Here is a 27,799-nt window from a genome sequence, read left to right on the forward strand (position 1 = left end):
TTAGGTTTCCAGAGCCAGAGCAAATGAGCTTTATTGTTCCGCCAGCAGAAGCCCTCTACTGCATTTTAGAACCCACTGCAGCAGCACCCAAAGGAAAGCCTGACCCATGAGGCAGCCTGAGAACAGAGACCCTGCACCACCACTGAAATGATGAGGAGTTGAGGCCTTCAGGGGCAGCCACCCTTGGTGACAGGCTTTGAGCAACTTTAAGGCATGTATTCGCAGTAAGCCCTCTCAGGGCCAGGCCCTGGGCCCGGGCTCTATATGAAAAAAGGAGATTGGGCTTTAGGGTTAGGACTGAATAGAAAGCCAATTCCAGCCCTGGAGGCAATAGCCTTGGCTTTTGAGGCCAGTCACTCTCAGAGCCGGCCCCTTGGACAGGGCACACAAATGGGGCGGGGGCTGCAGGCTGTGCATGCTGCACCAGGACCGCAGGAGGCCGCAGGGAGACGGGGGAGGCATGACTTGGAGGGCGAGTGGTCAGGTGCACACGGGGTGCATGGGAGCCTAGGAGAAAGAGAAAGGTCAGATTAGTGTGATTTTCCAGTTGCTGTTTTCAATAACTCAGAGCACCTTAAATATCACCTAGTCCTGCCCCTTGTTTTACCAAGAGGAAACTGAGGCTCTGTAGAGAAAATGGAAGTTCCTATGATCAGGATTCTCACCTGACCCTGATCCACCAGCTCGCTACACATGTGGGCAATGCATTGTTATTGACTCTATATGAAGAGCTCCGCCCAGTGCTCTGGGCTGCATCGCTGCAGGAGAGCAGAGAGGCTAGAGTGGTGGCAGCATGGAAGACTAGAGACCGAGAGGGCTGTGGAGATGGAGAGCCCGAAGGCAGAGACTGGCTTGCTGCATGCAGACCTGCCCTGAGGTGGACGGGATTCTAGCAATTGACCTGCCACCATGGGAATAAAGCTGGGCATAAACCCTTGCACCCCAAGAAAGTTCCATTATCATTTTTTGGTCCCACCGAATCAAGAGGGAACTTGCTCGGGGCTGAAACCCACTGGCAAGACCGGCTCCAAGAGAAAAGGTACCTGCCAATGTCATATGATGAATTTGCAGTAAGACCAGAACTAAAACCCAGAGCTCCTGACTCTAAATGCTGGCTCTTCTCAGGCACCATGCTGTCTCCCCGGTACTCACTTGCAGTCCTCGCTCTCCAGCAGCCCCCGGTACGTGTTGATCTCGCCCTCCAGCCGGGCCTGCACGTCCAGCAGCACCTGGTACTCCTGGTTCTGCCGCTCCAGGTCACCCCTGATCTCGGCCAGCTGGGACTCCACGCTGGTGATCATGCGCTGCAGCTGGGACAGCTGGGAGCTGTAGCGGGCCTCGGTCTCCACCAGCGTGGACTCCAAAGCATCTCTCTGTGAAGGCAAGGATTATGTAGAGAAGAAGGTTAGAGGTCAGAGAAGGAAACAAAGAAGATGCACTTAATCTATCTGGGTTTCAGTGAGTTCCCAAAATCCAAGAACAAAGACTCAGAGACTCGAAGTCCACTTTGAGGCAGGATAAACCACCACCAAACATCTATCTCCTTTGAGATAGCCAATTAGGCCCCATAGCCTCCTTGATCTACAAAGCATCTCCCCTGTTAACGATATCTCCAAGTAACTAATCATCACTCAGAATGAATCTGCAGCCACAGACTCAGGAGCTGCTGCCAGGACATGTCGGTTGCTCTAGGGGTTCTGTCTTTTACCACTGGGACATTCGTGAATGGGGGCAGGGCCCTCATTCCCTCTTCTCTGCACAGAGAGTGCCTGGAGCCTGCCTGTGTGGTCAGAGCATGGAAGCTGGAGGACTCGTGTGCTGCTAGGCTTTGTCTCCCAGCAGCCCCACTCTAGCCCAGGGCTCACCATGCTGTGCTGGGCCTGCAGCTCGATCTCCAGGGCATTGACCATGCGTCTCAACTCAGTGACCTCCACCTGGCAGGACTGCAGCTGCTCCGAGCTGGACACCACCTGCTGGTTCAGCTCCTCTGTCTGAAACACATACACAAGACCTGGTCAGGAATATGGGGGACTCAGCCACAGAGGCCTACAGAGCCACTTAGCCTCAAGAGCCAAGAAGGACCTTCCACATCACCCAGTCCAGCCCATTCATTTCATCCTTGAGGACCCTCTTGCTTAGAGGATAGCAACCTGCCCCAGGTGCTCAGTGAGGTTGAAGCAGAGCCAGGACTCAAACTCAGCATCTTGATTCAGAGCCTCAGGCTCACTTCTCTATGACCCACCCTGTGTCTCTGTTGTGCTGACTCCATTTCCAGGTACCTACCTGGGTGTTGAACCAATCTTCAGCATCCCTGCGATTATTCTCCACCAGGGTCTCATACTGACACCTCATCTCTTCCAGAACACGGTTCAGGTCAACAGGTGGGGCTGCATCCACCTCGACACTGAGCCGGTCGCCAAGCTGGCAGCGCAGTGCATTCACTTCCTGTGGCACAGACCGGAGTCAGCACTAACTTTCCCGGCTGGCTGCCTCATCACCCTCCTCCCCCTCACCTCCCTGCTCACTGACTTCCCAGGCTCACCTGCTCCCCAGCCTCACCTGCTCCCCATGCTCACCTCCTCATGGTTCTTCTTAAGGCAGAGCAGCTCCTCCTTCAAGGACTCCACCTGGGCCTCCAGGTCAGCTTTACACAAGGTCAGATCATCCAGGATCCTGCGCAGGCCATTCATGTCCGACTCCACCAGCTGCCGCATGGACAACTCCATCTCGTACCTGTGGGCACATCACAGGGCACCTGAAGCTGCCCTTCCTTTTTAAATCTAGTCAGATCCCACCCCAGGCTGTTCTGATGCTGTGTGTCCCACCTCAGTGCCTCAGTGACTTAGTGCAGCCGAAACTCTGACTGTGGGCATCACCAACAGCCATTTCTACCAGCCCCCAACCAAGGGTTGATCAGGACAACTCACTTGGTCCTGAAATCATCGGCAGCCAGCTTGGCATTGTCAATCTGCACCACCAGCCTGGCATTCTCTGACTTGGTGCACAGGGTCTAGGGACATTAAAAAGTGACTTCAGTGAAAGGAAGGACAGTCTGCTGTCTACAGTTCCCCAAAGCTAGCCGGGGCTGCCTTTGGAGGGAGAGAGTCATCCATCCCTGGACTCCTGGCTTCTGAGGCTCATGAAGGCTTACAGATGTAGGGCTCAGGGCAGGAAGCCTAAGGTCCCTTCCAATGTGGAGCACCTGTGACCCATACCCTGGGCTACAGAGGGAGGCATGGAAATGCTGCTGGAAAGCCCTGGCACAGTGACTTCCTCTTCCTGCTGCCCAGGCTACTGGGCACCCAGGGCAGGTCACTAACAGCAGTGTACTCTGTGATTCCCTGGTCAAATATGGTCCCTCTCAGGAGCCAGCTGGGACTCTCAGGGGATATGGCCAGGGCAAGAGGAAAACTTCCGACAGGTTTTCCTTCCCTGAGTTAGTTACAGGAAACCTGATCTGCACCAGACACATCAAATCCAACCCCCTCACCTTAAAACAGAGAAATTAAAACTCAGAGAGGTGGGCTACACTACCAAAGGTCACACAACCAATTGGTTCATAGACCCCTATGTTCAATCTCTGGCTCCACTAACTGCCAGTGGATCACCTTGGATAAGTCATGTAACCAGCCTGAGACTCCAAATTCTCATCTGTAAAATGAGCTGATGATACCTCCCTCACAAGATTACTGGGAGGAGCAAATGAGGCCACAGATGTGAACATTCTCTGTGACCTCTGATGTGCCTCATGGGGGCAGAGCCACCACCACTGATGTTCTGGCTTCCAGCCCAGTGCTGGTGACATCAGGTTCCCGGGCCACCAAAGCTGCTGGGGACCTCTCACCTTCTTCTGGAGCTCCTCGACGGTCCGGAAGTAGGACTGGTAGTCAGGGCACAGATAGGGCACCTGCTGTTCACTCCACTCCCGGATGCGGCTCTCCAGCTCCGCGTTCTCACGCTCCAGCTGGCGCACCTTCTCCAGGTAGCTGGCCAGGCGGTCGTTCAGGCACTGCATGGTCTCCTTCTCGCCGCTGGTGAGGATGCTCTCCCCGAACCAGCCCCCGCCCATGCTGTAGCTGGTGGCAAAGCCTCCAGAGGGGAGGCAGAGAGCAGGGAGGCAGCCGGCGGCCCTGCAGCTGCTCCTGTCCGGCCCAGCTGAGCATGAGGAGAAGCTCCGGGCTCCACGGGAGAGGCTGGGGAGCTTGCAAGAGTGACTGGAGTAGGTCGTGGACACACGAGCAGAGCCCCCACCAGCCCCTCCCGGGCCCTTGAAAGATGTGGAGGAGAAGCCGGCCTTGAGGCACTTGGAAGCCATGGCCGCAGCAGCCCAGACACAGGTGATAGATCTTGGAGGCCAGACACCCCCAGTGCAAGAAGCTGCTCCTCACCCCAGGTTTATATCTCTGCCCCAGTGGGTGTTGGTCTCTACAAAGTGTTTTTTTCCTCATTAAAGTTAATACCACTTTCTATCAGAACCCCTCACTAACCTGTTATTAACTTCCCATGAACATTTCCTGGCCTTGTAAAAGGGAGCCCCATTGGACTGGTGGCCACATCAAGACTCCTCATCACCAGCCTATGGTGTCGGGAAGACCAAGCGTCCGTCAGTTCTTCAAAGGGGCCTGTCCTCAGAGCCCAGACCTTGGTCTCCTCCATACAGGGTGTGGGAGTCCTACCACAGGCTTGACTTTCTCCAGAAATGTCTTCTTTTATGGCCCAGGGAGGAGAGGAGGCCTCTGGGTTGGCAACAGATGACAGAAGAGCGAGCCCGGCTGTTGCAGGAAGGCAGGGGCCTTGTGCCCAAGGAGACAGAGAAGGCTCTAGAAAGCCCCAGGAAATACGGCTATGGGGACCAGCTACCCCAGTCTCCCCAGGATTATTCTGGTTTTAGTGCTGAAAGACCATATCACCAGGAACCCTTCATTCCCAGGCCAAATGGGACAGTCTGTCACCCCAGACACAGCAGAGACTCAATGGACACATCCTCATCCCTTCCTTGCCAGGATATGTGTTCTGGTTACGTAGCCTCAGTGTCAGCCACAACGACTCGAGGTTGGCTAATGGGACACCTGCCCGTATTGATACCATGTGGAGGAAGGTATGTCTCCCCAGGCCCTGGTAGAAAACTGGAGAAGCCTTTCGTTGGCCGCCTGGGGACAGGGCGAGTGGCCTTGATTCACAGGACTTCTCAGAAGACACACAGAGTCTGACCAGTTTCATCTCTGCTACAGAAGTTGTCTGGGCTGATGTCCAGAAAGCTTGACAAGGGTGGGTTATTTTCCCAGAAAATTCACTCTGCCAAGCATGCAAGACCTGGAAGAGGGGCTGGGAGCTGAGTGAGAGGGCAGGTGGGGCTAGGAGGGGCCTCGTCAGAGGCAACTTCTGATCTGCCCTCCTGCTTAGAGTCTAGGGACATGTGTTATTTTCCCATCGGGATAACAGGCCTGAGATGAGCACCAGTAGCCTCCCAGGCACCATGAGCCTCCCGGTGCTTTCCCAGGAGCCTGAGCTTATCACTCCCCCTGGAGTATGGGGACAGCTGGAGACACCAAGACTCCCAGGTGAGGAGACTTTGCCACGGTGCCGCCAGCTAGTGACCGGCAGAGCCGAGAAGCTGACCTGGGTCCAGCCAGGCCCTCTCTACTCCTCCGCCCACCTCCACCTCTGCTCCGGAATCCCGTCCCAGGCTGCCAGGCGTGGCTGGGCTCCATGGAGAACAGAAAGGACAGAACAGGGAGGGTTCCTCGAGGGAATGGCCAACAGCTGAGGAGCAGCGAGCATCAGGTTACACGTGAACTCTGTGGGTTCAAATCCCAGCCACATCACGTACCAACTGTGATTTAACCTCTCCCCCTCTGTTTCCTCCTCTGTAAAATGGGAAGAAGGTAATAATAGTACCTTCTTCCTAAGGCTGGTCTGAGGAGTAAATGGGTTTGAAGTATCTAAAACAGCACCTGCTCATGCTAAGAGCTCAATAGTGGCAGCTGCTGATTGCTGGCCCCCTCGTGGGTGGGGTCTTGTACTCAGACTGACGATGCTAAGCAGCTGTCACTAAGTAGTGTGGATGGGTGCTGAGCACATAGACCACCATCCCACTGGCCAGGGGCATGTGTTCGGGGGCCCTCGCATATAGAGCTCCCAGGAGTCACCATGCACTTCCCACACCCAAGGGCCTGGTATAATCGGCACCCACCCAGCACAATCCCAGGGCCCCCCTGGCTGCCCCCAGCCTCTCCTCCCTAGAAATGCTGTCCCCGCACAAAGGGCACGGCTGAACTGAGAGCCTAGCTGAGCCTCCCTGGGTGTTTGTGTTTCCCACGCGTGTGAGAACAGGGCTCCACCCAAGCCCTGCTAAACCGTGGCCTCCTAGGGACATGCTCGGGTCTCAACAAGGGCCACCCTGGAGCCACAGGGCTCAGAGAAGCCACAGCAGCAAAGGCTCGAGAAGCCCTGTGCTGTGTGTACAGCCCCAGGGGTACATGGGTCCTCAGGCAGGGCCCACACCTCTGCTGCCCAGAAGGGGTTTCTGTCCCCCACACAGCCCGTTAATAACAGCCATCAATCACTGAACACTTAGCACCTGCCAGGCCCCATGCTGAGCTCTCTCCACACATTCTCTCCTTCACGTCTCACCACAGCCTCGAGATTGGCATCAAAATCCCTTTCTAACAGGATTTGAATGCCCGTGGCAGTGGCTGGTGGCTGGTCCACTGGTCCTCCACTCAACAGAGGTCCTCGGATCGTCTTGTATTTCAGCACTATCTTCCCAGGAAGACTGGACGTTCGTGGGGGCAAGGACCGACCTCATACTTCTTTTTGAAATTCCATAGTGTCAAGCACAGTGTTGGACTTCTAGGTGTCTCTGGATGAATGGGTAAATGCTTGGCCCATGGTGAATAGTGCTAAGTAAGGAAGCAAAGAAAGGATTTTGAGAGAAAGGGAGCATAGAAATCAAGGGAATGAGAAAGAAAGGAAGGGTAAAGTGGGTAGGGAGCCGGGAGGGAAAGATACTTCCAAAGTCAGTCTTATTGTCCCTCCCCTGACAGAGGAGGAAACCGAGGCTCACAGACGGAAGGCGGTTAGGCTTCTCCGTGCAGGTGAGCAGAACCCTGCCAGACCGTCCAGTCCCTCTGGCAGAGAACAAAGTGCTCTCTGGGTCAGAAGCCATTCTTATGGCTGCCCATAAGCCAATTCAATGCTGAAGGTGTGGCTAAGAAATCTTGATAAGTTGTTGTAGATAATTTTATAAAACACATAATATTGTTAAAAAACACAAAATATTGCACATGGCCTGCAAATTGCTCTGGTCTGTTTTCATTCTTTCTTAGCATTCTTCCTCATAAAATGAATTACCTAGACTCCTTAGCAGCAAAACTAATGTTGTTAACAAATATCCTAATAATATTACCTACAGGACCTTTGTACTCTGCTCAGATGGGATCTGTGCTGCCCCCAGAACCTGCCATGGATTCACAGGGCCATGTTCTAAAATACCCTCTGCCCTCGTTCCTTCTCCTGCCCATTCTCCAAGGTTTCCATCAATTCCAAGTCTCCCCTGAGCCTTCCCTGGTGCCCCCAGCTCTCAGTGACCTCTCCCCACCCTGAGAACCTGAAAGCCTGCCCCGCAGCCCACACTTGCCATCCCCGATGCTGTGTGGTAGCATGTGGGGTTGCCCCCTCAGCTCTGCTGTCGGCTTCTTGGGGATCATGCCTGTTAGCCACTATTTGGTCCAGCTGCTTCCCCCACCCCTACTTTTCGTTAGATGCCCACATCGGCACTGGGTCTGCCCCGAACAGGTTGTTCATAGGTATCTATGGACTGATTAATTGATCTGAATATGTGTGAATGAGAAAGCTAGCCAGAGATACTATATGGAAAGTACAAACAAGATCAGAACAACCTTGAAATAGTGCGTTATGTTCACTCTGGGGAAGTTTAATACAATTTAATGTTTTGCGCACCTCTTTTGATGTCAAGAAAGGAGCAATGACATGGGAGTCACAAGGCCTGAGAGGGCCTTCTAAGGCTGCCACTTGCTGGGTCAGTGCCGAGCCCACAACAGTGTTGAATTCTCATTTGCACAGCAGTTAGTGACTTAAACTGGAATTCAGTTAAAGGTGGGTGTGAGGGTGAGAGCAAGAGGGGTTCCTTAACCAGTGCAGATGCTCTGAGCAGTGTAATAAAAAGCGAGAAGAAGCTGCATAAATAAAATGCCCACAACCACCCAGGGCTGTCTGAGTACATGAGATGAGGTTGTGAATGCGTTCTGTGAACTGTAGAGTGCTCATTAAAAGGAACGCTGTACAGTGTGAGGAGTTGACAGAGTGATTATCTGCCAGGTCACAACCCTGAGTGGTCTATCTGCTCCAACACAGCAGCAAACAGCTTGAACTGTGGCCAGAATAGAAGGCTCAGTCCACTCCCCAGGCCCTGGCTGTTGCATGCATCCCTGGCTGTTTGCATTTCCCCCAGGATGGGGTGTGATGCATTCTGTGCACGCCTGGCCCCCACCTCCCTGAGCTTCCAGGCAGAGCAGGGAGGTGCAGCTTCGGTCCCCAGAGCAGGAGTACAGCACACAGAGAGTGGCAGGGCAGGGGTGAGATCATGTGGACTGACCCTTTTCCCAGCCTCTTGCCCCCAGGCTGAGTGGACCCTCTGTGGCCAAAGCCTTTGGGTTCACTATCCAGCTCTGAAGGTGCTGCTGACCGACAGCATTCTTCCGTGTAAAAAAGCAGAGAGCTTGGGCCCACCCAATGAGGTTTTCCATTCCCCACTCTCAGACCGGGGACTCTTGTTTTACCACCAGCACTCATTGCTACCACTTCCTGGGTGCTGTACACAAATCATCCCATTGGAGTCTCCCAGCAGCCCCATTTCATAAATGAACCAGAGAGGTCGCGTGACGGGACTCAGCACCCACTTCTGGGCACAGAGCCAGGCCCGGCATAGGATGCTCTGGTTCTGCCTGTGCGCATCTTCCCCTAAGCTCTGAGAAAAGTTTGCTGGACCTCTGGCCTGTCCAGCAGGTGGACAGATTCATGTTGGGTAAGTGGGGTGAGAAACCGTGTGCTGGGAAGAGCACCAGCATTAGAATAGCTGGACAATGGCTTCATCTCTGCCACTCACTGCTCTGTGGCCTGGGCAAAGCAGAGAGACACTCCCCATCCTGGTGGAAATGAAAACAGCCAGGCCTGGGGCAAGCCACTGCCCTCTGCAACCCGTGTTCTCAACTAAAAAATGAGGCAGAGGGACAAGGAAGCCATGGGGCCCTCAGACTTCTCACAGGCCGTGCTTCTCTGATCAGAGGGGTGTCCAGGCCCTACACAGTAAGGCTCCACACTCAAAAAGGCCAGGCTCAGCCAGGAGAATTGGGGACACTCTGAACTCTGTGCCCACAGTGAGGTTCCCCACCCCCGCCCCATGTCTTCTACCCCCACACTTCACTTTCTCTGCTGCCTGTATCCAGTCCTGGGACATGGTTTCACCTGGCTTTCCTGCATTCATCCCCCAGTTGACCCTGAGTCCCCTCCCTGGGGTGGTTGGCCCAGGCTAGCTGCCTGAAGTTGGCCTGCCCCTGGTCGGTCCTGGAATCTGCTCTTCTGAACTGTCCCCAGTTTCAGTCCTGCAGATGGGCCGGCAGGGTGACAGAGCTGGACATGGGAAGAACAGCTGCAGGGAGGAGAGAGGTGGCTCCCAGGTCCCAGCAGGGCTGCTGAGGAGGACTGGCTGGGAGCCTTTGCCTCTTCTGGGGCCGCCCCAGGCAGGAACCATGGGCAGAGCCACACCTGTGCTTCATGGGACGCACCCAACCAGATTGGATCGTCATCTGTTCTCATGGACCGGGCCTGACATATTCCCATTATTAAATACTTTGAATCACCCTGTTACTTCCTACCACTTGGAGCCAGAGAAGACGGACCTGAAACCAAAACCCACAACCACTGCAACCCCTGATCAAATAAGAGAATAGACAGAGTCAAATTTGCTATGCCAAGAGAACACACTTTATTGGGGAAATTTCCAGGGAAGCCTAGTTTTGCATAGGGTAAAAGCAGTTAAGTCTAGAAACATGATATAAGAAGTATATTGATAGAAAAATCTGCCAAGCAGGGAACCCCTCTAGGAATTGGGGGGAGCAGGGAGGAGGCTGTGCGGAGCCGGGTCACAGGGCTGTTCCACCTTCCTGCAGGCCAGGCTCTGTGCCAGGGGGCCGGGCAGGCTTACAGCGGGCAGGGCTGCAGGTGCTCCCTGGAGGAGATGACTTTCCCATCTCGGATCTCCTCTGTGATGGTGCGAATCTGGGTGCTGATCTGGGGGCCCGGGGCACAGGGCACCGTGGGCGCACAGGGCACAGCCGGGATGTAAGGCACTCTAATGGCAGGCTTGCATTCGGTGGCGCAGGGGTGCGGGGGCAGCCTGGGGAAATGAAACCATATCAGGGTGCATTTGAACTGTGATTCGTGTTAAACGGATTTAGGGGATCAATTGAGAGCGGTGGGTGATGACAACAAATGGCCTCAGACGGTGCCTCTGAAATCCCTGAGCACTGCAGGCATGAAGACTAGACACTCCCGGCCAGAATGCTGATCCAAGAAGCACAGTGTCTGGGGGGTGAATTTCCAGATTCCTTCTGGGACTAGATGGAATCTCAAGGGAAAGGCTTGTCATCGGGGCAGTCACCACACCGCAGCCCTGGGGTCAGGGTCCCAGCGGGTCCTTTCCCCAAGCCCGGTGCTCCAGGGCCACAGGCCACTCACTTGGAATCTTCTCCCTCCAGCAGGCGGCGGTAGGTGGCGATCTCCGACTCCAGCCTGGCCTTGACATCCAAGAGGACCTGGTACTCCTGGTTCTGCCGCTCCAGGTCACAGCGGATCTCGGCCAGCTGGGACTCCACGTTGGTGATCATGAACTGCAGCTGGGACAGCTGGGAGCTGTAGCGGGCCTCGGTCTCCGTTAGGGTGGACTCCAAGGAACTCCGCTGTGACGAGAAAGAGGAAGAGCTGCCAACAGGAGGGAATCGGGAATCCCACCCAGCGACCCCCAGCCCTGCGGGTCTGTGTATCATTTGTGACCACGCCCCCCGTGATGACCCACAGGCCGGTGGGTCAGGGAGGTTGCCGCCACCGTCGCCAGTCTCTTAGGCAGAGGCCACTCACCATGCTGTGCTGGGCCTGCAGCTCGATTTCCAGGGCGTTGACCGTGCGTCTCAACTCGATGATGTCAGTCTGGCAAGACTGCAGCTGCTCGGAGCTGGACACCACCTGCTGGTTCAGCTCCTCGGTCTGAAACCCAAGAGAGGGCCCAGAGCATGGTCAGACCAAGTGAAACCACTTTAGAGGGGAACCAGCACCCCAGGAGTTTGTGGTCGTGGGCTGCCCCACCCCACCTGAGTGTTGAACCAGGCCTCCACATCTCTGCGGTTATTCTCCACCAGGGTCTCATACTGGCATCTCATGTCATCCAGAATCTTGTTGAGATCCACTGTGGGGGCAGCATCCACCTCCACATTCAGTCGGTCCCCAAGTTGGCCTCGGAGTGCATTGACTTCCTGTGAAGAGAAGACAAGATGGCCTAAGGTTGCAAAATGGATGCTGGGTTGGGGGTTCAAATGACTGGCTTCAACTCTCCTCCCCCACTTGCCAGCTGTATCACGTTAGACAGGATACCTAACCTCTCTGAGCCTCGTCTCCTCCTGGACCTGGACCTACCCCTTCTGGGGACTTGGGAGAGTAAAGTGACATGATGCAAACACCAGGCAAGTGGAATTGTTGTCAGGCACTAGACTCCAAATGGAGACTTGGTGTCGTGGGCAGGTGTGTGGGATCTGTGTGACCTTAGGCCAGTGACTTAACCTCTCTGCCTCAGCCCCTCCCATCTGTACAATGGAGCCTGTAACAGAGTTATACTTCCTGGGATTATTGTGAGGATGAAATGAAATGACAATGAAAAGCAAAGTGCTGCAAACAGCTCCTGGCACAGAGTCAGCGGCGGCAAACGTCAGCTAGAGGTACTGTGGAGGGGATGTCACAGTCGTGACTTGGGAACATTGAAACATTGCATGGTCCTGGCCTCACCTCCTCGTGGTTCTTCTTGAGACACAACAGCTCCTCCTTCAGGGACTCCACCTGCATCTCCAGGTCGGCCCTGCACAGGGTCAGCTCGTCCAGGATCCTGCGCAGGCCATTGATGTCGGCCTCTACCAGCTGCCGCAAGCCCAGCTCCGTCTCATACCTGCGCACACAGAATGCTGCCAAGTGTGCGGCAAAGGAGCCATGCACAGGCAAGGGCCCTCTGCCCCACTGTCCAGCTGTAGTGGCTGATTTGGGGTACGCAGCACAGCGGTCCTTTCCCATGACCCGGAAGGGATCCAGGGCCTATGCCATATCTCCCACTTACATCTCTGGCCTTGCTCCCACCTCCCCAGCTCCCAAAGGCAGGAGACAGAGGCATGAGAGCAGCCTGGCACACCTTCCCTGATCAGCCTACTCACTTGGTCCGGAAATCATCAGCAGCCAGCTTGGCATTGTCAATTTGCAGGACAAGCCTGGCATTCTCAGCCTTGGTCAGCAGGATCTGGGGAACAAGGGGTGCTCTGTGAGCTAGGGAAGGCCCAGAAGTGTGGGGGTGAGTGGGAGGGGAGAGCCCAGCTCACAGAGGCCATGCTTCTAAGTACCACTGGCACCTTCAGCATTCCAGCCCTGAGCCCAGGTACAGGCAAGCATCCATCCCGGGAGGAACATCACAGGAAGTCAGTGGCCATCAGTCCTAGCATCTGTAGCCCCGAGAGCGGCGCTATGGGGTCCCCCAGGGTGGGGTGGAGAGAACCAGGCCAACCTGGATTCAGGTTCTGCATCCAGCATTCACAGGCCGTGGGATCTTGAGCAAGTGCTAAACCTCCCTAAAATTCAACTTTGTCATCTGTTAAATGGGTCCAGTAATACCGAGCTCTCCAAGATGAGGAAGAAATAATCCAAAGGATAGGAAGGTGTCAGGCACAATGCCTGTGTCCAGTAGGGGCTTGGCACATGTTATTCTCCTTCCAATAGTGAGAGGATGGGAGGGATGGCTGGCAGCAGATTATGAGCAAGTGAGAGACCGACCAGCAGAGAGGTCTGGGTCCCCCAGCAAACCAAGATGCTAGAGAGAAAGGCTTGCTCTGACAGAACTCCCAAGAGTACCATCCCTTCCACAGTCCTCTGGGATGAGACAGACCCTTCCCAGGGGTTGGGCTGCCATAGTGGGGCCAGGTCCCCATTACCTTCTGCTGGAGCTCCTCAATGGTCTTGTAATAGGACTGGTAGTCTGGGCAGATGTACGGGATCTGAGCCTCATACCACTCCCGGATGCGTCTCTCCAGCTCAGCGTTCTCACGCTCCAGCTGGCGCACCTTCTCCAGGTAGCTGGCCAGGCGGTCATTCAGGAACTGCATGGTCTCCTTCTCGCTGCCATTGAAGGCGCCCTCAAAGAACAAGCCCCCACTCCCAAAGCCAGAAGGGTAGCACCCAGTGGACAGGTAGGGGCCAGGCAAGCAGCTCCCGAAACCGGAGAGGCCCAGCCTGATGGAGGAGGCTGATCCCACAGCACCAGCAAGACTGGGAACCCTGCAGGAGCCTAGAGAGCGGACGGAGGTCACCCGGGAGAGGCTGCCTGCCGTGCCACAGAGGCCCTTGACAGACCCAGAGGAGAAGACTGGGGAGCAGATCTGGGTGGCCATGATGCTAGCAGAGGAAGGTCACAGGATAGCAAGGAGCTCAGGTTCTAGACTCTCAAGGCCTCTCTGGGGCGTTTATATACACTCTCCATGGGGTGTTGGCATTTACTCTTGGGAAAGCCTATTCCTATTCCAGAAAGCTAATCACATTAGAACGTGATTTTTGCTACCCATCCAGAATTCCTTACCTTGTAAAAAAAATTTTTTTGAATTTGGATTGCTAAGTCAGGACTCTCAGCTGTTGTCATTTCCTAGTAGAATGTAAACTTTATTGCCTCTTCAAAGACTGCACCAGAGCCCATAAACCGGGAGTAGCCTCATGAATGACATTTTGGTTCCTGCCCTTTCCTCGTGCCTTCTCCTGAGGAGCCCAGCCTGTCCATTCGTCAACTCCAGCCACTCTCCTGCACCTGGGCCACCAGGCTGGTGGAAAAGGAGCAAAGGAAACTAAAATTCGTGGAGCTATTATGTGCCAGGCTCACAGTTACTTCATTTATACCTCACAGCCATCCCAGGAGCAGGCCAATACTGCCTCCATGTTACTGATGGGAAGAAAGTGACACTCAGAATGGTAAATAAAGAAGCGTGGTCAAGGTGAACAGGGAGTAACCCAGTCTGGATCTGAAACCAGGGCTCTCGGACCCAAAATCCCACACCCATGTCCTGCTGCTTCCCCCTCACACCAAGTGCAGACACCCAGAATTTAGGGGCAGGAGACCTAGGTCTAAATCCTGGCTCTGCTCTGCTGACAATCTGCCCTGTGATATGAGCACTTCACTCCCTCTCTGGCATCCTCAGTGTCCCCACTGGGACAGTAGGGTCATCGCCCTGCCCTGCTGCTTCACAAAGAGACAAGCAGGGTCAAACAGAACAGAAGAAAAGGTGTTTTGTAAAACACAGATTGCTGTCAAAATACTGATTAGTCTTTGATGATGGTTTAAGGCTATGGCCAGCAATGGATCGTGGGTGTGAGCCCACGAATGGGGCTGCTTTAGAGGACAGTTTCCTTTTCGGCCTGCCGATCCCTGAACCTCAGAGGACAGAATCGGGACCCCAGGACAGCCTGCCCTGAGCAGCCCACTCAATCCCTGAACAGGTTACCAAGGTGGTCTGTGCAGGCTCTTTGGACAAACAGGTAATAAAAAGAACAAAGCACTGCCAAGTAGTCAAGCAAGTCGGGAGGACAACCTGACAATCAAGGACCACAGGTAAATGTGGTCATCCACCTCCCAACAGGGCCTTTCCCGAGGCTTGGGCAACCTCTTTACTCTTCTCCCACATAGACTTTGTTTGCAAAGCTGGCATTTATAGAAGCATTTATGTGCTTCTGAAATTGCAATTTACCAACCTCTTAAAATGCTTTATAAGCTTCTTTCTGAAATTACTCAGGAGGGTTGGCCATGGTGCGCACACCTCACCCAGTGCAACAGACACCTCAGATGGGAGTGAGAGTGGGGGTGTCAGGCCTGCAGAGCGCTGGCTGTCTCAGCAGCAGTTGTCTACGGCTGCTGCACCCTCTCTGCCCACCCAGCAGGGCCTAGACTGGGGCTGTCTCAGGGATTCTCCCCCTCAGCCCTGCTGGCATCACAGACTCCATAACCCTTTGTTGTAGGGGCTTCCTACACATGGTAAAAGGTAACAGCATCCCTAGACCCTCCCACCAGGTGCATAGCAACCCCTAGGCACCCCCTCTCCCCCACACCCCACTACAACAACCAAAGATGTCTTGAGACCTTGCCAAATGTCCCCTGAGGGGCAAAACCACCCCAACTGAGAAACACTGGACTTTCTAGGACAACCAGTGCAACACCAGGCTGTTACTGCGGGGCCCACTCGGGCAAGTCCTTAATCCACCCGTGCCTCGAGTTACGTCATTAGAGACAGAGCGCACTCGTCCTGAGGGCAGCCCCTCGCCGAGCCTGGCACAGCTCTTCCGTTTGGAGTCTCTGGCTGATGGACATCTGGAGTTAATATTCACATTTCCTTTTTTCTTTTAATCCCTCCACTGTGCAACCCACATCCAAAGATGATTCTAGGTTTCTCTCAGGGCAACTGAATACTCAGACATCTGCTGCCCTGGCTGTCCCCCTCACTGCCAGCCGGTGCCTCAGGAGGGCCCCTGCCCCAAGGTCCTGACAGTTGCCCCCAGGGCTGGAGGAGGGGACGAGCAGGGCAGAGAAGGTCTTTCAGTCAGCCGCGGTCCTCTGACTCTGCGCTCCAGTCTGTGAGGCCGCCTCTCGCCGGGAAGTGTGGGCAGGGCCTCATGGGAGGAATTCCTCCGCTCTCTTTCACCCAGAACCCTGGACCCTCACGGGAGGGAGGGAGGCCCAGGAGGAACAGATGCTCTTCCTCTATCTGAGAAGAGAATCTGGGGCTCACAGAGCTGCTCGCCTCCCAGGGCAGGTCCAGGGGACCGCACACCCCCACCCCCATGGTGGCCCGGCCCTGGAGAAAATCCACCTGTTCAGTGGAAAGTAAACCAGGTAGAAGGTGCCCATTCATCAGATTTTATTTCAAAATAGGGCCCTACTCTGAGACCATTCTTTCTAATGTTAATCAGAAATACATGGGGCTAAGGGTCAGGGCTCCTGGACCCCTGGTCAAGCTCTGCCCTAAAATCCTTGTGTGAGCCCTACCTTCTCTGGGTGCCAGACCTCCAACCTGAAAAGGAAGGGCCTGGACAAGGCAGCCTTGAGGCCCTTCTATCTCAGATGTTACGGATTTGAAGCCTGAACATTTCCCATGGAGCTGGCCCGTAGTTACCTAGATGTGTTTTTGAGTCATTCACCACCCCCACCCCCACAGCCACTGTCCTTTCTCTGTCACCGACCCACAGAATAAAGAGGAATGACAGAGGTTCCACCATGACATGATTGGGTTTCCTTTTCTTTGCATGGACCCCAGGTCCCCCTTCGCCTCCATGCCCACACATCCCGAGAGAGTGATGGCATGACTTCCTCCCAGCCTTCCTTCATAGACAGAAACAACATTAACCACCTCCCAAAGCCGTTTCCCAGAAGGCCCCTTTTGGAGTTGCAATATCACCAGAATGGAGAGCAGGCATCCCAGCAGTCTAGGCTGAAGTGACATCTCTGGCTAACTTAGCTGGGGACTTGACTTTGCAGAAAGGTCTTTGGGGAGTGTCAGGCTGGGCAGTGGGGCTGCTGGGCCTGATTCAGCCAGACTGTGGTTCAAGACACCTAATCCCTCTGTGCCTCAGGTTTCCCAAGAGGTGAATGGAGATCACAATACCACATTCACAGGGTTGTGAGAACTAAATTGAATGTGCTTGATAAACAGGAACACATTTCACAGACTTAAGAGATCAAAACTGTTCTTAGAACCCATATGTCTGAGCTCTAGTCAAATGCTATTTCCAGGGCATAAACTGCTCACCCTGATTTCATAGGATACTGATTTGGAGGCCTAATCTAGCTGTGCAAGTGAAGACAGCTGCTCAAAGAGATGGTGTCCAGGGCTGCAGGGCCCCCTTGACCAGGATCCTGGCCTCTGACCCTTACTCTAGAAGCTTCCAAAAGCCACCTCCCACCCTCGCACAGGTGCTGGTTTTAGGGCTACCAAGCTGTCAGGACGCTCTCTGCCTACCTTGGCCCCACCTCCAGGGACAGGGGGAGAAGGCGAGATTTGCTACAGGAATGAAAACACCCTGGCTTTCCCCAAGCACATCTTGGAAGGCCACCAAGTTCAAAGTCAACCACTGAGTCTGTGGGTCCTTCTTTGGTAAAAAGAAGTCTCCATTTTTTAATGAGTTTTCGTCTGAAAGCCAAGGCTCTCCATAGGCAACAACTGCAGAAATCAAGCTAAGTTTCCTGCCCAGCTCTGAGCAGCCCCTTGAACACAGAACGTGTCCAGCACAGCCTGTCACTGTGCCCAGGGAGGAAAGGACTCCTCGGAGCAGGGTCCCTAGTTCCCTGCTTTTCTGGGCTGTGGTCAGAATGTGCCAGCCGCCCCACTGCCACGGCGCCCCAAAGCCATCAGAGGAAGCAGACAGTGGATCGTGAGACAGCAAGCCTCCTTCCTACAAATGGGCACCAAAGGGAATAAAATCATTCAGGGAGTCCAATAGCTTTCTGTCTTAGAAATAGCTTTCTGCTCGCTTGGGGCTCATCTTCCTTGTTTTCTCCCACTACCTATTCCATTTTTGATGTCCATACACACAGGTGTTGCAAAATTTCCCACTGTCCAAAAGGCATTTAAGGAATGCTGATCCTGTGTCTTAATCTCTTTAGGCCCAACCCAGCACCCGCCCAGAAAACAGGGAGACTCACACCAACTTCGTTCCCCTCACGCAGCTGCTTTTCCATTCTAACAAAAAATTATCCAAACAAAACAGCCCAGATTCCTAGCCCCTCCCAGAAAAACACGATTACTGCACGTTCCATGACAACCGCATCAAAAGCTCCAGCCAAATCTGCTGCCAGCTGGTGTTAGATTCTAGTATAGACATGCAGTAATATGATGTTCAAGGAAGCATTATGGGAGGGAAAAAATTTTCAATGAAGACATTCGAGTATCAATTTAACCTGCCCAAAGAATCAGAGAAAGGTTTTGCTCAGTCAGTTTTGATGGTGGAAGATTCAAGGCTGTTTGGCCTGCTAAGGATAGGGTTGCCAGATATAGCAAATAAAAATACACATGGTGCTTGGGACATACTTGTACTTAAATAATTATTCATTGTCAATCTGCAATTCCAGTTTAACTGGGAGGCCTGCATTTTATCTGGTAATACTCAGTAAGGAAGCGTCATTGGTCAAGAACCTTGGCCAAAGAGGATGTAGCCATTCCTTCCCTCCTCCTGATGTGACCTGTCACCATGACTGGCTGGTCTCAGGGACAAGGCTTCCCTTGGAAAATGGTGGCCTTCTGTCCTTCATGCCCTGCTCTCAGTGGCTGCCCTTATCGTCCTCACAGGCCCGGCGAGCAGTACTTGGAGTGCCTTGCAGAGCTGTCCTCTCTTGCATCCAGGCCACCCAGTGACATTTACCCTGATGGCAGCTGCCTTGAGCAGGGTGACTCAGACCTTCCTAGGCTCCTAGGCAAGATTTGGCAGGTCCTGCTCCGCTCCACTTCCCACTGCCCCAGCCTGTGCCCAAACCTCCACACACACCCTGCTGTCACCAGACTCACCAGGGTCAGGACCATCTGGACACACACAAAGTGCCCAAGAGGGTCTTTCCCTGCTTCCTGGCTGCCTCTGTCCAGGGCTCAGAGCCCGTGCTCAGGGGCCTCAGGAGAGCTGACAAGAAGGCCACAGCCCTGAGCCGCGGCCCCTCCTGAGACTCTAAGCTCTGTCAAGCTCCTGGCACCCAGCTTCCCAACATGCTGCTCCTGCATGGTCCTGAATCCCTACTGGGCCTTGACAGTACCCTGATTAGGCTTTGAAACTCCCACTTTACCAGGCCCACTTTCCCTGCAACCCTCAGCTCCCCCAAACACAAAAGTGCTTTCTCTCCCCTGGGGTATGGTTTTGGCAACTGCCCAGAGCCTTAGGATTCTGCTCCAAACTGCTCTTGCCATGGGAGAGGCCCAGAGAGCAGCCCTGACCCCAATCTTAAGCCATACCTCTCCAGTCCTCTCGCACCAAGCTCTTCTTTCCGCATCCTAGGGCCAGCGATTCCTGCATAGCTGGGCTGGCTGACTGCTCCCATCTGAAAGAGTCCAGGGCCTCCTGCTCAGATACACTCAGTCTCTAACTCCCCCCACCCAACTTTTATGGAGAATTCCAGAGCTGTCACTGCTCTCCCGTTGTGCTCAGAGAACCTGTGGTTTGTGGGAGACGCACAGCCAGGCCCACTGGGAGAAAGAAGCTGGTTCCTCAGCCTCCTGCATCCCCTGATTCAGGTACCACTTAATTGACCCACAAAGCAAATTTCCCAAATGCCCTGTTTGGCTGGATTCCATTGTCTGCGTTTATGGGGGCTGGTGTGTAATCGATCTCAGTCTTCCTACTAACTCCGGCGTGTCTACAAAGCAGACTGTAGACTCCAGGTTGTAATTAACCATGCTTTTTACGGTGGATTCTACTTTCAAACTGGTCTGAGATGCTTAGATGAAAGAAGCCACAGAGTATCATGGCTCTTCATAAAAATGGGCCAGATGAATGACTGCCAGCTCTTTGCCAACTCCCCCAAATCCCTACCCCTGACAGGTGCCTCTAGGAGTCCCAGTATCCACCCACCCTCCAAACCCTCCCGAACTCTGCAGGGGATGGAGTCTGATGTGTGCCCAGCTCTTGCAGGGCTCAGAGCCCCCAAGGAGCTGCTCAAAGGGTTGCAACACACATGTCCTGCTCCACACCAGCCACCAACAGCCTTGTGCACACACCCGACAGGGGCGATACCGGGCAGCCCCGAGCTGCACTGACCCGGGCAGGGAGAGAAAAGCCCCAGCAGCTGACGTGGGAAAGCTGGACCAGGGCGTCATCGTCCCCATTGGCCACAGCCCTCCTGTGACATCTCTTCCTCCTCTTCCTTCAAGCTTCCCTTGGGAGGGAAAGCAAGATTCCCCTTGCCAGGAAGCCCTAGGCACCCTCATCTCATACTCTGTGTGTTCAGGGGCTGCCACCCAAACGAGAGGGTCAACAGATGCCCGGCAGGTCTCAGGGCTGCAACTCTGCCCTCAGCCATGCTCTGCTCCCCAGAGTACCCAACATGGGGCCAGGGACTGGACAGCGCCTCTCTCCAGGTAGAACCAGGTCTAGGGCTCCGTCCCGCCACCCTGTGTCACAGCAGGTGGCCAGAGGCACTGACCTGCTTTCTGGAGTGAGCCTGCCCCCTGCAGGGCCCAGGCAGGACACACAGCACCATGGGGCGGGCAGAAGTTCACTGGCCCATCGTGGGGTGGAGCCTTGGAGAGAAGGAGGCACTGTTCATGGAGGGTGAGCAGGAGGGTGGCCAAAGCAGCCAGGAGTCCCACAGGCAGCAAGGCAGTTAGCCACTGTGGTGCCGCACCCCTCTGTGGAGGTGCTTCCCTCCAGAGCCTGGCTGGCTCTGAAGCCCTGGCATGCCACAGGAGCCTCCCACGGTCTGGGACTTTGTCCCCTGAGTGGTGGGACTTAGGACAGAGCCTCTTTCTTGTCCTAGATTCCCAGAGCTGAGCACTTGACTTTGACAAAGGGCCAGTCACACTTGTGGGAAACACGGTGGGACATGGATCCCAGCCCTCAATTGGGCAGTCACTTAACCAATCTGGGCCTCAGTTTTCAGATGTGTAAAATGGGTATAATGGTGCCAATTCATAGAATTATTATAAAGATGAAATAAAGGATAAAAAGCTCTGGACGAGTAAAGGGCTAAATACATTATTACTTTCCCCTTTATTACTATCCCGTCTATATGGGCATTCCTTGCATGAACCTGTGCTCATTCGCAATCATCAGTGCAGAGATTAGTCAGACACTGATGGGACAGGGCTGCTTCCTTGTGGGTGCAGCCCTGGGAAGAACGGGTGTGAGCCTGGGGTGGGGGTGGGCACCTGTCCAACCCCAGGGAGGGGCAATATCAACCCAGCAGGCCTGATAAAGCTGCCCTCCCTTGAATGGCCACCCATGCAGATGACCGAGGAGATAAAATTGAGCCCCAGATGGAAAGGTTAGATTCCACCCCTGCCTCTCCCACCCCGCAGACCAGAAGGTGACCACCTTCTCCCAGCACAGGAGGGTGCCTGGGTCGGCTATGACAGAAATGCCCCCTCTTAGGTTCTCTCCCAGCGTTGCCAGGATCCCTGGATGGAGCCTAGCTTCTCAGTGTCCTCCCTGGGGTTTGGGTGAAAGGTTCCCAGGTCAGAGCCCCCACCATGCCTAGGGTTCAGCTCATGTCACAGTTCCACATGAACGATGAACCTTATACCCTCGCAAGCTTCCCAACACCAGCTCAGAAAGGGGGTTGACCCCTAAACAGCCTTGGCCTGGGTCTCAGGGAGAGGGGCTGCTCCAGACCCAGCAAGCCAGGCTCAACTTCAAGGACCTCCTCTGAGCCACGCCCCTCCCTCTGTCTGGCAGGGGGGCCCTTCTCCTTACACCCTCAGCACAACAAGCCCCCTTACAGCTATTTCCCATTGCTTGTCTGTATTCATTCTCATTCTTCCACTCAACACGTTTATTGAGCCCCTCTAACATTCTAGGGATGAGGATGAGGATGACTACAAATTATGCCCTGAAGGAACTCAGGTTCCATTTATGGAGCACTTAATGTGAACCCACGACTGTTCTAATAACCTCCAGGGAGGTTGTACTTGGCAGGTGAGGAAAGCAGGCCCATGGGGTAAAGTTGCTTGGCCAGGGTTACTGGTGGAGTGCACGGCAGAGCCAGGATGCATGGAAGAGCAACGTGTATCCAAAGCCTATGGCTTTCTCATCCTGCTCTCCAATACTTGCTGTGACAGTCTCAGCACAGGCAGCCTTGGGGACAGATAGGGACACAGCAAGTGGTGGAAAAAGACCAGAGAAGATCTGTGGCAAACGGTGGGTGGTGGGCTGCCCTCTGAAGGCTGCATTCATTTACTGTTGTGGACAGCTTTTCACCTCCCCTCAGTCCACGTACTCCTGGAAGAAAGAGGCTACCCTTCTGTTGTGTCTTTCTCTCCAGCACCCAGTGCAGTGCCTGGTACACAGTGGGTACTCACTAAATACCTGCTGAGGAAACTGAGGTAAAAGTTTGGAAGTGGAGGCCATGTCCTATTTCTCTTGGAAGCATTAGCTCCTAGCATAGTTCTGGGCACTTAAACTGAGCCCATTCTCTCTGCAGGGGGAGGTGGGACCTGGACTGACTCTGGGGCAGACACCTTTCCTCGGGCTCAGCGACCTGGGTGGGCCGTGTCTGAGCAACCCCTATGGGGCTAAGCAACCGCCTGGAGCCCACAAGCAGGCCTGGGTGGAGGAGAAGGAAAACAGTGAATGAAGGGAATAAAGTATTAGAGGCGACCAGAGAGGGGAGGGCAGGAGAAGTGAGGAGGGGGCAGTTGGCAAGAGTGGCAGAGCCCACCTACCCTCTGGCCTAAAACCCCCCTGACAGCAATCAGATCTAAGCCCTGAGCCCTAAGAGGTGTCCCTCATCCATTCGTTCATCCCTTCCTTTGATAAGCATTAACTGAGCCCCAACTGTAAGCTAGCTCGGCCCCTCCAAGCACAAGGTCAGCACTAGCGCAGGTGGACTCAGGTGTGCGAAGATGTGTGGACATTTGCATGCACCGGGTGCCACAGAACAGGGAGTGTCCATGTCAGTGTGAGTGTGGAATAAAAGCCTGGCAGCTTCCAATAAAACAAAGACTGGGTGCAGAGAGAAAGAGGTGAGAAAGTTCAGGTCAGACTGAGGTCTCTCATTGGCCAAGGGCCTGAGGAGCCTAGCCACGGTGTGGATGCCCATTGTCTTGAAAGGAAGTGCCCACTGCCAGAAGCAGGGACACAGTGGGTGGGGCTGGGGTAATTGCCCTGGGCCTCCTTCTCCCCAAATCGGCCCTGCACTGCCCCTCACGGCCCAGCCCAGAACCCTCTGTGCCTCTCTTCCACAGGTCTCCATCATCTGAGTCCACTAGAACCCATGGCTGCCTGATTTGGACATCCTAGAGGGGACTGGACTGGCTCACATGCCCCTGCCTGTTTCCAGTGTGCCCCATTTGCCATGTTTGCAGGGTGCCGTCACCCATGAGCCACCTATGCCCCTCTCACTGCTGCATCTGTGCCCTGGTGGCCAGCCAAGGTGCCTTTCGTCCTCCCCAGCTGGGAGCTCCCTGAGCCCAGCCTCGTCAGATGAGCCACTTGACCTGACTGTACCCAGCCCTAAATCAGGACCTTGGCAGGTGCCATACCCAAAGACCAGACCAGAATCCAAAGTACATTTGCAAAAAGGCAGGAAACTTTATTGAATTAATTTTTCTTTTTAGTAAAGAAGCTGAGAAATCAGAGTAGCCGGGTCAGAAAGAAGAGGAAGTCAACCAGGGGAGAAGAGCAACAGGACCCCCCACCCCACCCCAGGGAGAGTGCAGGGCAGGGCTCCTGGGGGCCCAGTGCCCAGTGACTGAGCATCCTGCAGCCCTGCCCTCTCTCCCACAGGGAACCATCAGCTCTCTCCTCTGGGTGCTGAGGCAGAGGGAGGGGACGCCGGGCAGGTTTAGGACCTATACATGTCCAAAGTGCGGCGAGTGGGAGGGGACGCTTTAGCAGAAGTGCTGCTCGGGCTGGGGGTAGCTCCTGGGGAATAGAGGAGGCAAGGGAGGCTCAGGCTGGAGGGGACCCAGCTGAGCCCCGAGAGAGCCCAAAGCCCTAGCTGGTCAGGTGGGGGTCAGTCAATGGGGACCGTGTGTGATTGGCTCGCTCCAAGACAGCCCAGTGGAGATGGGACAGAGCCGTGGGGTTTGAAAGTTAAACAGGTGAGCAAATGACCGCTCCCACCACAGCCCCCTCCCCCTCCAATGGGGGAACCATCCTGCGTCCACCCCTGCCCCCCACTCGGTGGGTCCCTTACCTCCTGTGGGGGCGGAGCCAGCCACCCTGGGAGAGAGGAGAGAGGCAACCGTGAGCAGAAGGCAACCAAGACAGCTGCTTCCCTGTCCTCAGGTGGAGCGACTCAGATCGTCTTTAGGAGGCCCTGAGCTGGGCTTTCTTACCAGCTGTGCCCCCAGCCCAAGGACTGCAGCAGCAGGTTCCTGCCAGCCTACCCATCTGTCTGTGAGGACTCAGGAGGAGATACTCTTTGCCCCAAGATCCAGGGCATTTTCCAGTAGTTCTTTCCTCCCTCTGATTCATGCGGCATGCCCACCCCTCCCCGGAGCCCCCAGGAAGCCTGGTCCCTGCCACTGGTCTGGCGGCATTACATCACCATTTTAATAGCTCTTTTTGGCTGACCTGAACCCACACTGATATTTCTCCAGTATGAGATGTTCTCTCCATGGTCGCTATTCCTGCCAGTCTAACCCAGAGGCCCACCCAGTGGCCTGCAGAGGAAATGCCCCACCAGCCAATCCAAGGATGGGGGAGCACTGGTCCTAGACCTTCATCCAGACAGCTTAGGCTTCTGATACAGGAGGGCCTGACCCCTGAGGCCCTGCCTGCTCTGACGCCAAGGCTCCTGCAAGCACTTTCCGGGGGGAGGGACCTACTTGGCGTCCTGGCCCTCCAGCAGGCTGCGGTAGGTGGCGATCTCCTGCTCCAGCCGCGTCTTGATGTCCAGCAGCACCTGGTACTCCTGGTTCTGGCACTCCATGTCACAGCGCAGCTCGCTCAGCTGGGTCTCAATGCTGCCAATGAGCCCCTGGATCTGCTGCAGCTGCAGGGCGTAGCGGCACTCCGTCTCCGCCACTGTGCTCTCCAGCCCGGCTTTCTGGAGGGGCAGCAGAGGGAGAGTCATGAGGGGTGCCCAGCCAGGGGGAGCCTAGAGGTGGTGGCAGCTGGGCAGGCACAGCAGGGGTACCGTGCTGAGCTGGGACTGCAGCTCGATCTCCAGGCTCTGGAGAGTACGCCTGAGCTCGGTGATCTCTGTCTTGCTGCTCTGAATCATGGCAGTGTTGGAAGACACCTCCTTGTTCAGCTCTGCACTCTGAAAAACAAGCCAAAAGAAGTTGACAGAGAGCCCTGCTGGAAGACCTGGCTCCCGAGACTCCCTGAGGCTCCCTGGGCTAAGGAAGGGGGCAGGTACCTTGCTGTGGAACCATTCCTCAGCATCCCGGCGGTTCTTCTCTGCCATGGCTTCATACTGCTCCCTCATCTCTGCCAGTTCCCGGGTCAGGTCCACGCCCGGGGTGGCGTCCACCTCCACATTGACCTGGCCTACCGCCTGGTTGCTGAACTCCTTCATCTCCTGCAGGGGTGGGAAAGGAAGATACATGGAGCTCCTCATCCTCCCGTGGCTCTGCATGCTACTGGAGGGTTCTGGAAAATGCTTCCATGTCCCACAGTGGAGGGCTAAGTTCGGCTATAGCACAGCACTTCCTTTCTCACTGGAGGTGACTCAGCCATGGCAGGCCCCCCACCCTCGTCGTGGCAGGCTCTCACCTCCTCGTGGTTCTTTTTCAGGTAGGCCAGCTCCTCATTCAGGCTCTCAATCTGCATCTCCAGGTCAGTCTTGGCCAAGGTCAGCTCGTCCAGCACCCTGCGCAGGCCATTGATGTCGGCCTCCACGCTCTGGCGCATGGTCAGCTCATTCTCATACCTAAAGGATTTTTTTAATTGAAAAAGCAATGCAAAAATGATATTAGACACGTCCCTACCCCTGCATGGTACTCAGCTTCTTCTCCAGGCCCTTCATTCCTGCAATGCTCCAATTTCATTACACAGATGAATATTTGTCTCAAACTAGAGAGTGCTGGCAGAGTAGGTAAACGAGGGAAATCAACTCACTTGAGCCTGAAGTCATCTGCAGCCAGTCTGGCATTGTCGATCTCCAGGACGACCCGGTTGTTGTCAATGGTGGCTGCCGTGATCTGCAAAATACAGAAGGTAACCACTGGAGGGTCCATGAGCCTGGGGGGCAGCGCTGAGAAACCATGAGCAGGACTGTGGTTGTCACCAGTCTCTGCCTCTTCACTCACTGTCCCTGTGGACAAAGGTAAAGTACTTCTCTCTGAGCATGGGTTCCACTCCTACAAAGTGAGGGGCAGGCCCTGTCTCAACAGTTTTTTCTGTCACTCTAACATTCTGTGTCAGGTCATGATGGAGAAGGTTGGGGTTTGCACTTCAGGGCGATGATCCTGCTGAAAACATCTTCAGTTGGTCATGTCTTGACAGCCTCAGACTAGCAACCTCTCTAGGCCACCATCCTGAGAACCTTCTCCTTAAGTTCACAAGGGCATTGACCCAGCTCTGCACAGGTCCTGATAACTTCACCAGAGCTGGCCTCCCAGCTGAGCAGAGGGCAAATCCAATAAACATTCCCATCCATTTGAATTTCTTGTCTAAACTTTTATATTTCAAAACAGTTAAAATCCACCCCACGCAGCTGGGACTCGGCCCAGGCAGGTGGATTTCTGTTCCAACAAGCTGGCATCACAGGCTGATAGACAGGCCTTGACTGAAGGAATCTCGGTGTAGCACTGCCTAAGCCTCTGCCTCCACGTCCCCAGCCCAGTCATAGCCAACTGAGAGTGGCAGTTCCAGTGGGGCCCCTGCAAAAGAAACTAGTATTTCCAGACCAATGAGTGAACATGTATCTCTTTCTCTGTTGATTTTAGTCATTCTTAGTAGCTCTTAAAATTGTCTGGTTTCCAAGTAACTCACCGGGTTAGGATTATAGAGTTCAAGTCACTAATATAACTATTGGGAAAGCAGTAAAAATGTTGACATGAGTGATAACAACAATAAAAATGAATAATGGAAGAATATGCATTTGGGAAGTTGTGGCATGAGAAAGCCCTTCATAAGTAGAGACAACTGGTAGTAAAAGACTAGAATGTTCCCCCTCAGGAAGGGTAGGAATTCCATCTACACTGCATCTTCTGGTCCTGTCGGCACAGCATTTCCTGGCCTTCAAAGCTCTGCTCTGCAAGGAAGAATCCTCCTGAACATCCAAGGGCTTACCTTGCCCCGGAGCTCCTCTATGACCTTGTAGTACTGGCTATAGTCCCGCTCCGGGCTGGTTGGGCTCTGCTTCTGGTGCCAGTCGCGGATCTTCACCTCCAGCTGAGTGTTGGCCTCCTCCAGAGCACGTACCTTTTCCAGGTAGGAGGCCAGGCGGTCATTGAGGTTCTGCATGGTGAGCTTCTCATTGCCAGAGAGGAGGCCGCCATCGCCACCACCGACGTCACCAAAGCCACCACCAAAACCCCCACCAAAGTTACCTCCAAGGCCACCACCGTAGCCACTTCCAAAGCTACCCCCAAAACCACTAGCAGCCCCTCCACCAAAGCCACAGCTCATGCTGCCCCCATAGCCCCCAGCTGATAACCCAGAGACAAACCGGCTTGAGGAGACAGAGCTACTGAGGCCTCCTCCCAGCTGGTAAGAGCCACCCCCAAAACCACCTCCATAGCTGGTGGAGGAGCACTGCTGGCGGCAGCTCATGGTGGGAGCAAGATGGAGAGCAGGTGCGGACAGGAGCTTAGCTTGGCTTGGCCGTGGCCGAGGACTGTGGCTCTTC

At 54.6% G+C, this 27,799-nt stretch overlaps 3 protein-coding genes across 4 annotated transcripts; all 3 read right to left on the reverse strand.

The window, feature by feature from the left end:
- Nucleotides 1–4,381, reverse strand: KRT35 (keratin 35). Its single transcript, XM_036882850.2, has 7 exons — nt 3,845–4,381; nt 2,928–3,010; nt 2,577–2,733; nt 2,284–2,445; nt 1,866–1,991; nt 1,153–1,373; nt 1–507 (listed from the first exon to the last, which is right to left on the reverse strand). Exons 1-7 carry the CDS (start codon nt 4,313–4,315, stop codon nt 360–362), a joined length of 1,368 nt encoding a protein of 455 aa, XP_036738745.2. The 5' UTR covers nt 4,316–4,381; the 3' UTR covers nt 1–359.
- KRT13 (keratin 13) lies at nt 3,664–27,799 on the reverse strand. Of its 2 annotated transcripts, XM_036882825.2 has the most exons (8): nt 27,241–27,799; nt 26,065–26,147; nt 25,720–25,876; nt 25,364–25,525; nt 25,139–25,264; nt 24,828–25,048; nt 24,194–24,219; nt 23,563–23,919 (listed from the first exon to the last, which is right to left on the reverse strand). In XM_036882825.2, the coding sequence occupies exons 1-8, from the start codon at nt 27,721–27,723 to the stop codon at nt 23,840–23,842; spliced, it is 1,338 nt and encodes a 445-aa protein (XP_036738720.2). In that variant the 5' UTR covers nt 27,724–27,799; the 3' UTR covers nt 23,563–23,839. The 2 variants fall into 2 exon arrangements, with proteins under 2 accessions (XP_057357459.1, XP_036738720.2); XM_057501476.1 differs by lacking the exons at nt 23,563–23,919; nt 24,194–24,219 and adding an exon at nt 3,664–3,769.
- KRT36 (keratin 36) lies at nt 9,978–15,343 on the reverse strand. The gene is made up of 7 exons (XM_036882821.2): nt 13,260–15,343; nt 12,492–12,574; nt 12,076–12,232; nt 11,388–11,549; nt 11,158–11,283; nt 10,759–10,979; nt 9,978–10,417 (listed from the first exon to the last, which is right to left on the reverse strand). The coding sequence occupies exons 1-7, from the start codon at nt 13,713–13,715 to the stop codon at nt 10,222–10,224; spliced, it is 1,401 nt and encodes a 466-aa protein (XP_036738716.2). The 5' UTR covers nt 13,716–15,343; the 3' UTR covers nt 9,978–10,221.

Source organism: Manis pentadactyla, chromosome 4 (genome assembly GCF_030020395.1).
Source record: "Manis pentadactyla isolate mManPen7 chromosome 4, mManPen7.hap1, whole genome shotgun sequence".
Taxonomy (NCBI): Eukaryota; Metazoa; Chordata; class Mammalia; order Pholidota; family Manidae; genus Manis; species Manis pentadactyla.

Coding starts and splice junctions, on each gene's coding strand:
- KRT13 (XM_036882825.2), bottom strand. CDS start 27,723: ATGAGCTGCCGCCAGCAGTGCTCCTCCACCAGCTATGGAGGTGGTTTT. Junction 25,877..26,064: donor GCAGATGACTTCAGGCTCAA/GTGAGTTGATTT, acceptor AAAATCCTTTAG/GTATGAGAATGAGCTGACCA. Junction 24,220..24,827: donor CTGGAGGGCCAGGACGCCAA/GTAGGTCCCTCC, acceptor CCTCTCTCCCAG/GGTGGCTGGCTCCGCCCCCA.
- KRT35 (XM_036882850.2), bottom strand. CDS start 4,315: ATGGCTTCCAAGTGCCTCAAGGCCGGCTTCTCCTCCACATCTTTCAAG. Junction 3,011..3,844: donor TCGAGGAGCTCCAGAAGAAG/GTGAGAGGTCCC, acceptor TAATGTCCCTAG/ACCCTGTGCACCAAGTCAGA. Junction 2,734..2,927: donor GCCGATGATTTCAGGACCAA/GTGAGTTGTCCT, acceptor ATGTGCCCACAG/GTACGAGATGGAGTTGTCCA.
- KRT36 (XM_036882821.2), bottom strand. CDS start 13,715: ATGGCCACCCAGATCTGCTCCCCAGTCTTCTCCTCTGGGTCTGTCAAG. Junction 12,575..13,259: donor TTGAGGAGCTCCAGCAGAAG/GTAATGGGGACC, acceptor CTTGTTCCCCAG/ATCCTGCTGACCAAGGCTGA. Junction 11,284..11,387: donor AGGCCTGGTTCAACACTCAG/GTGGGGTGGGGC, acceptor CTTGGGTTTCAG/ACCGAGGAGCTGAACCAGCA.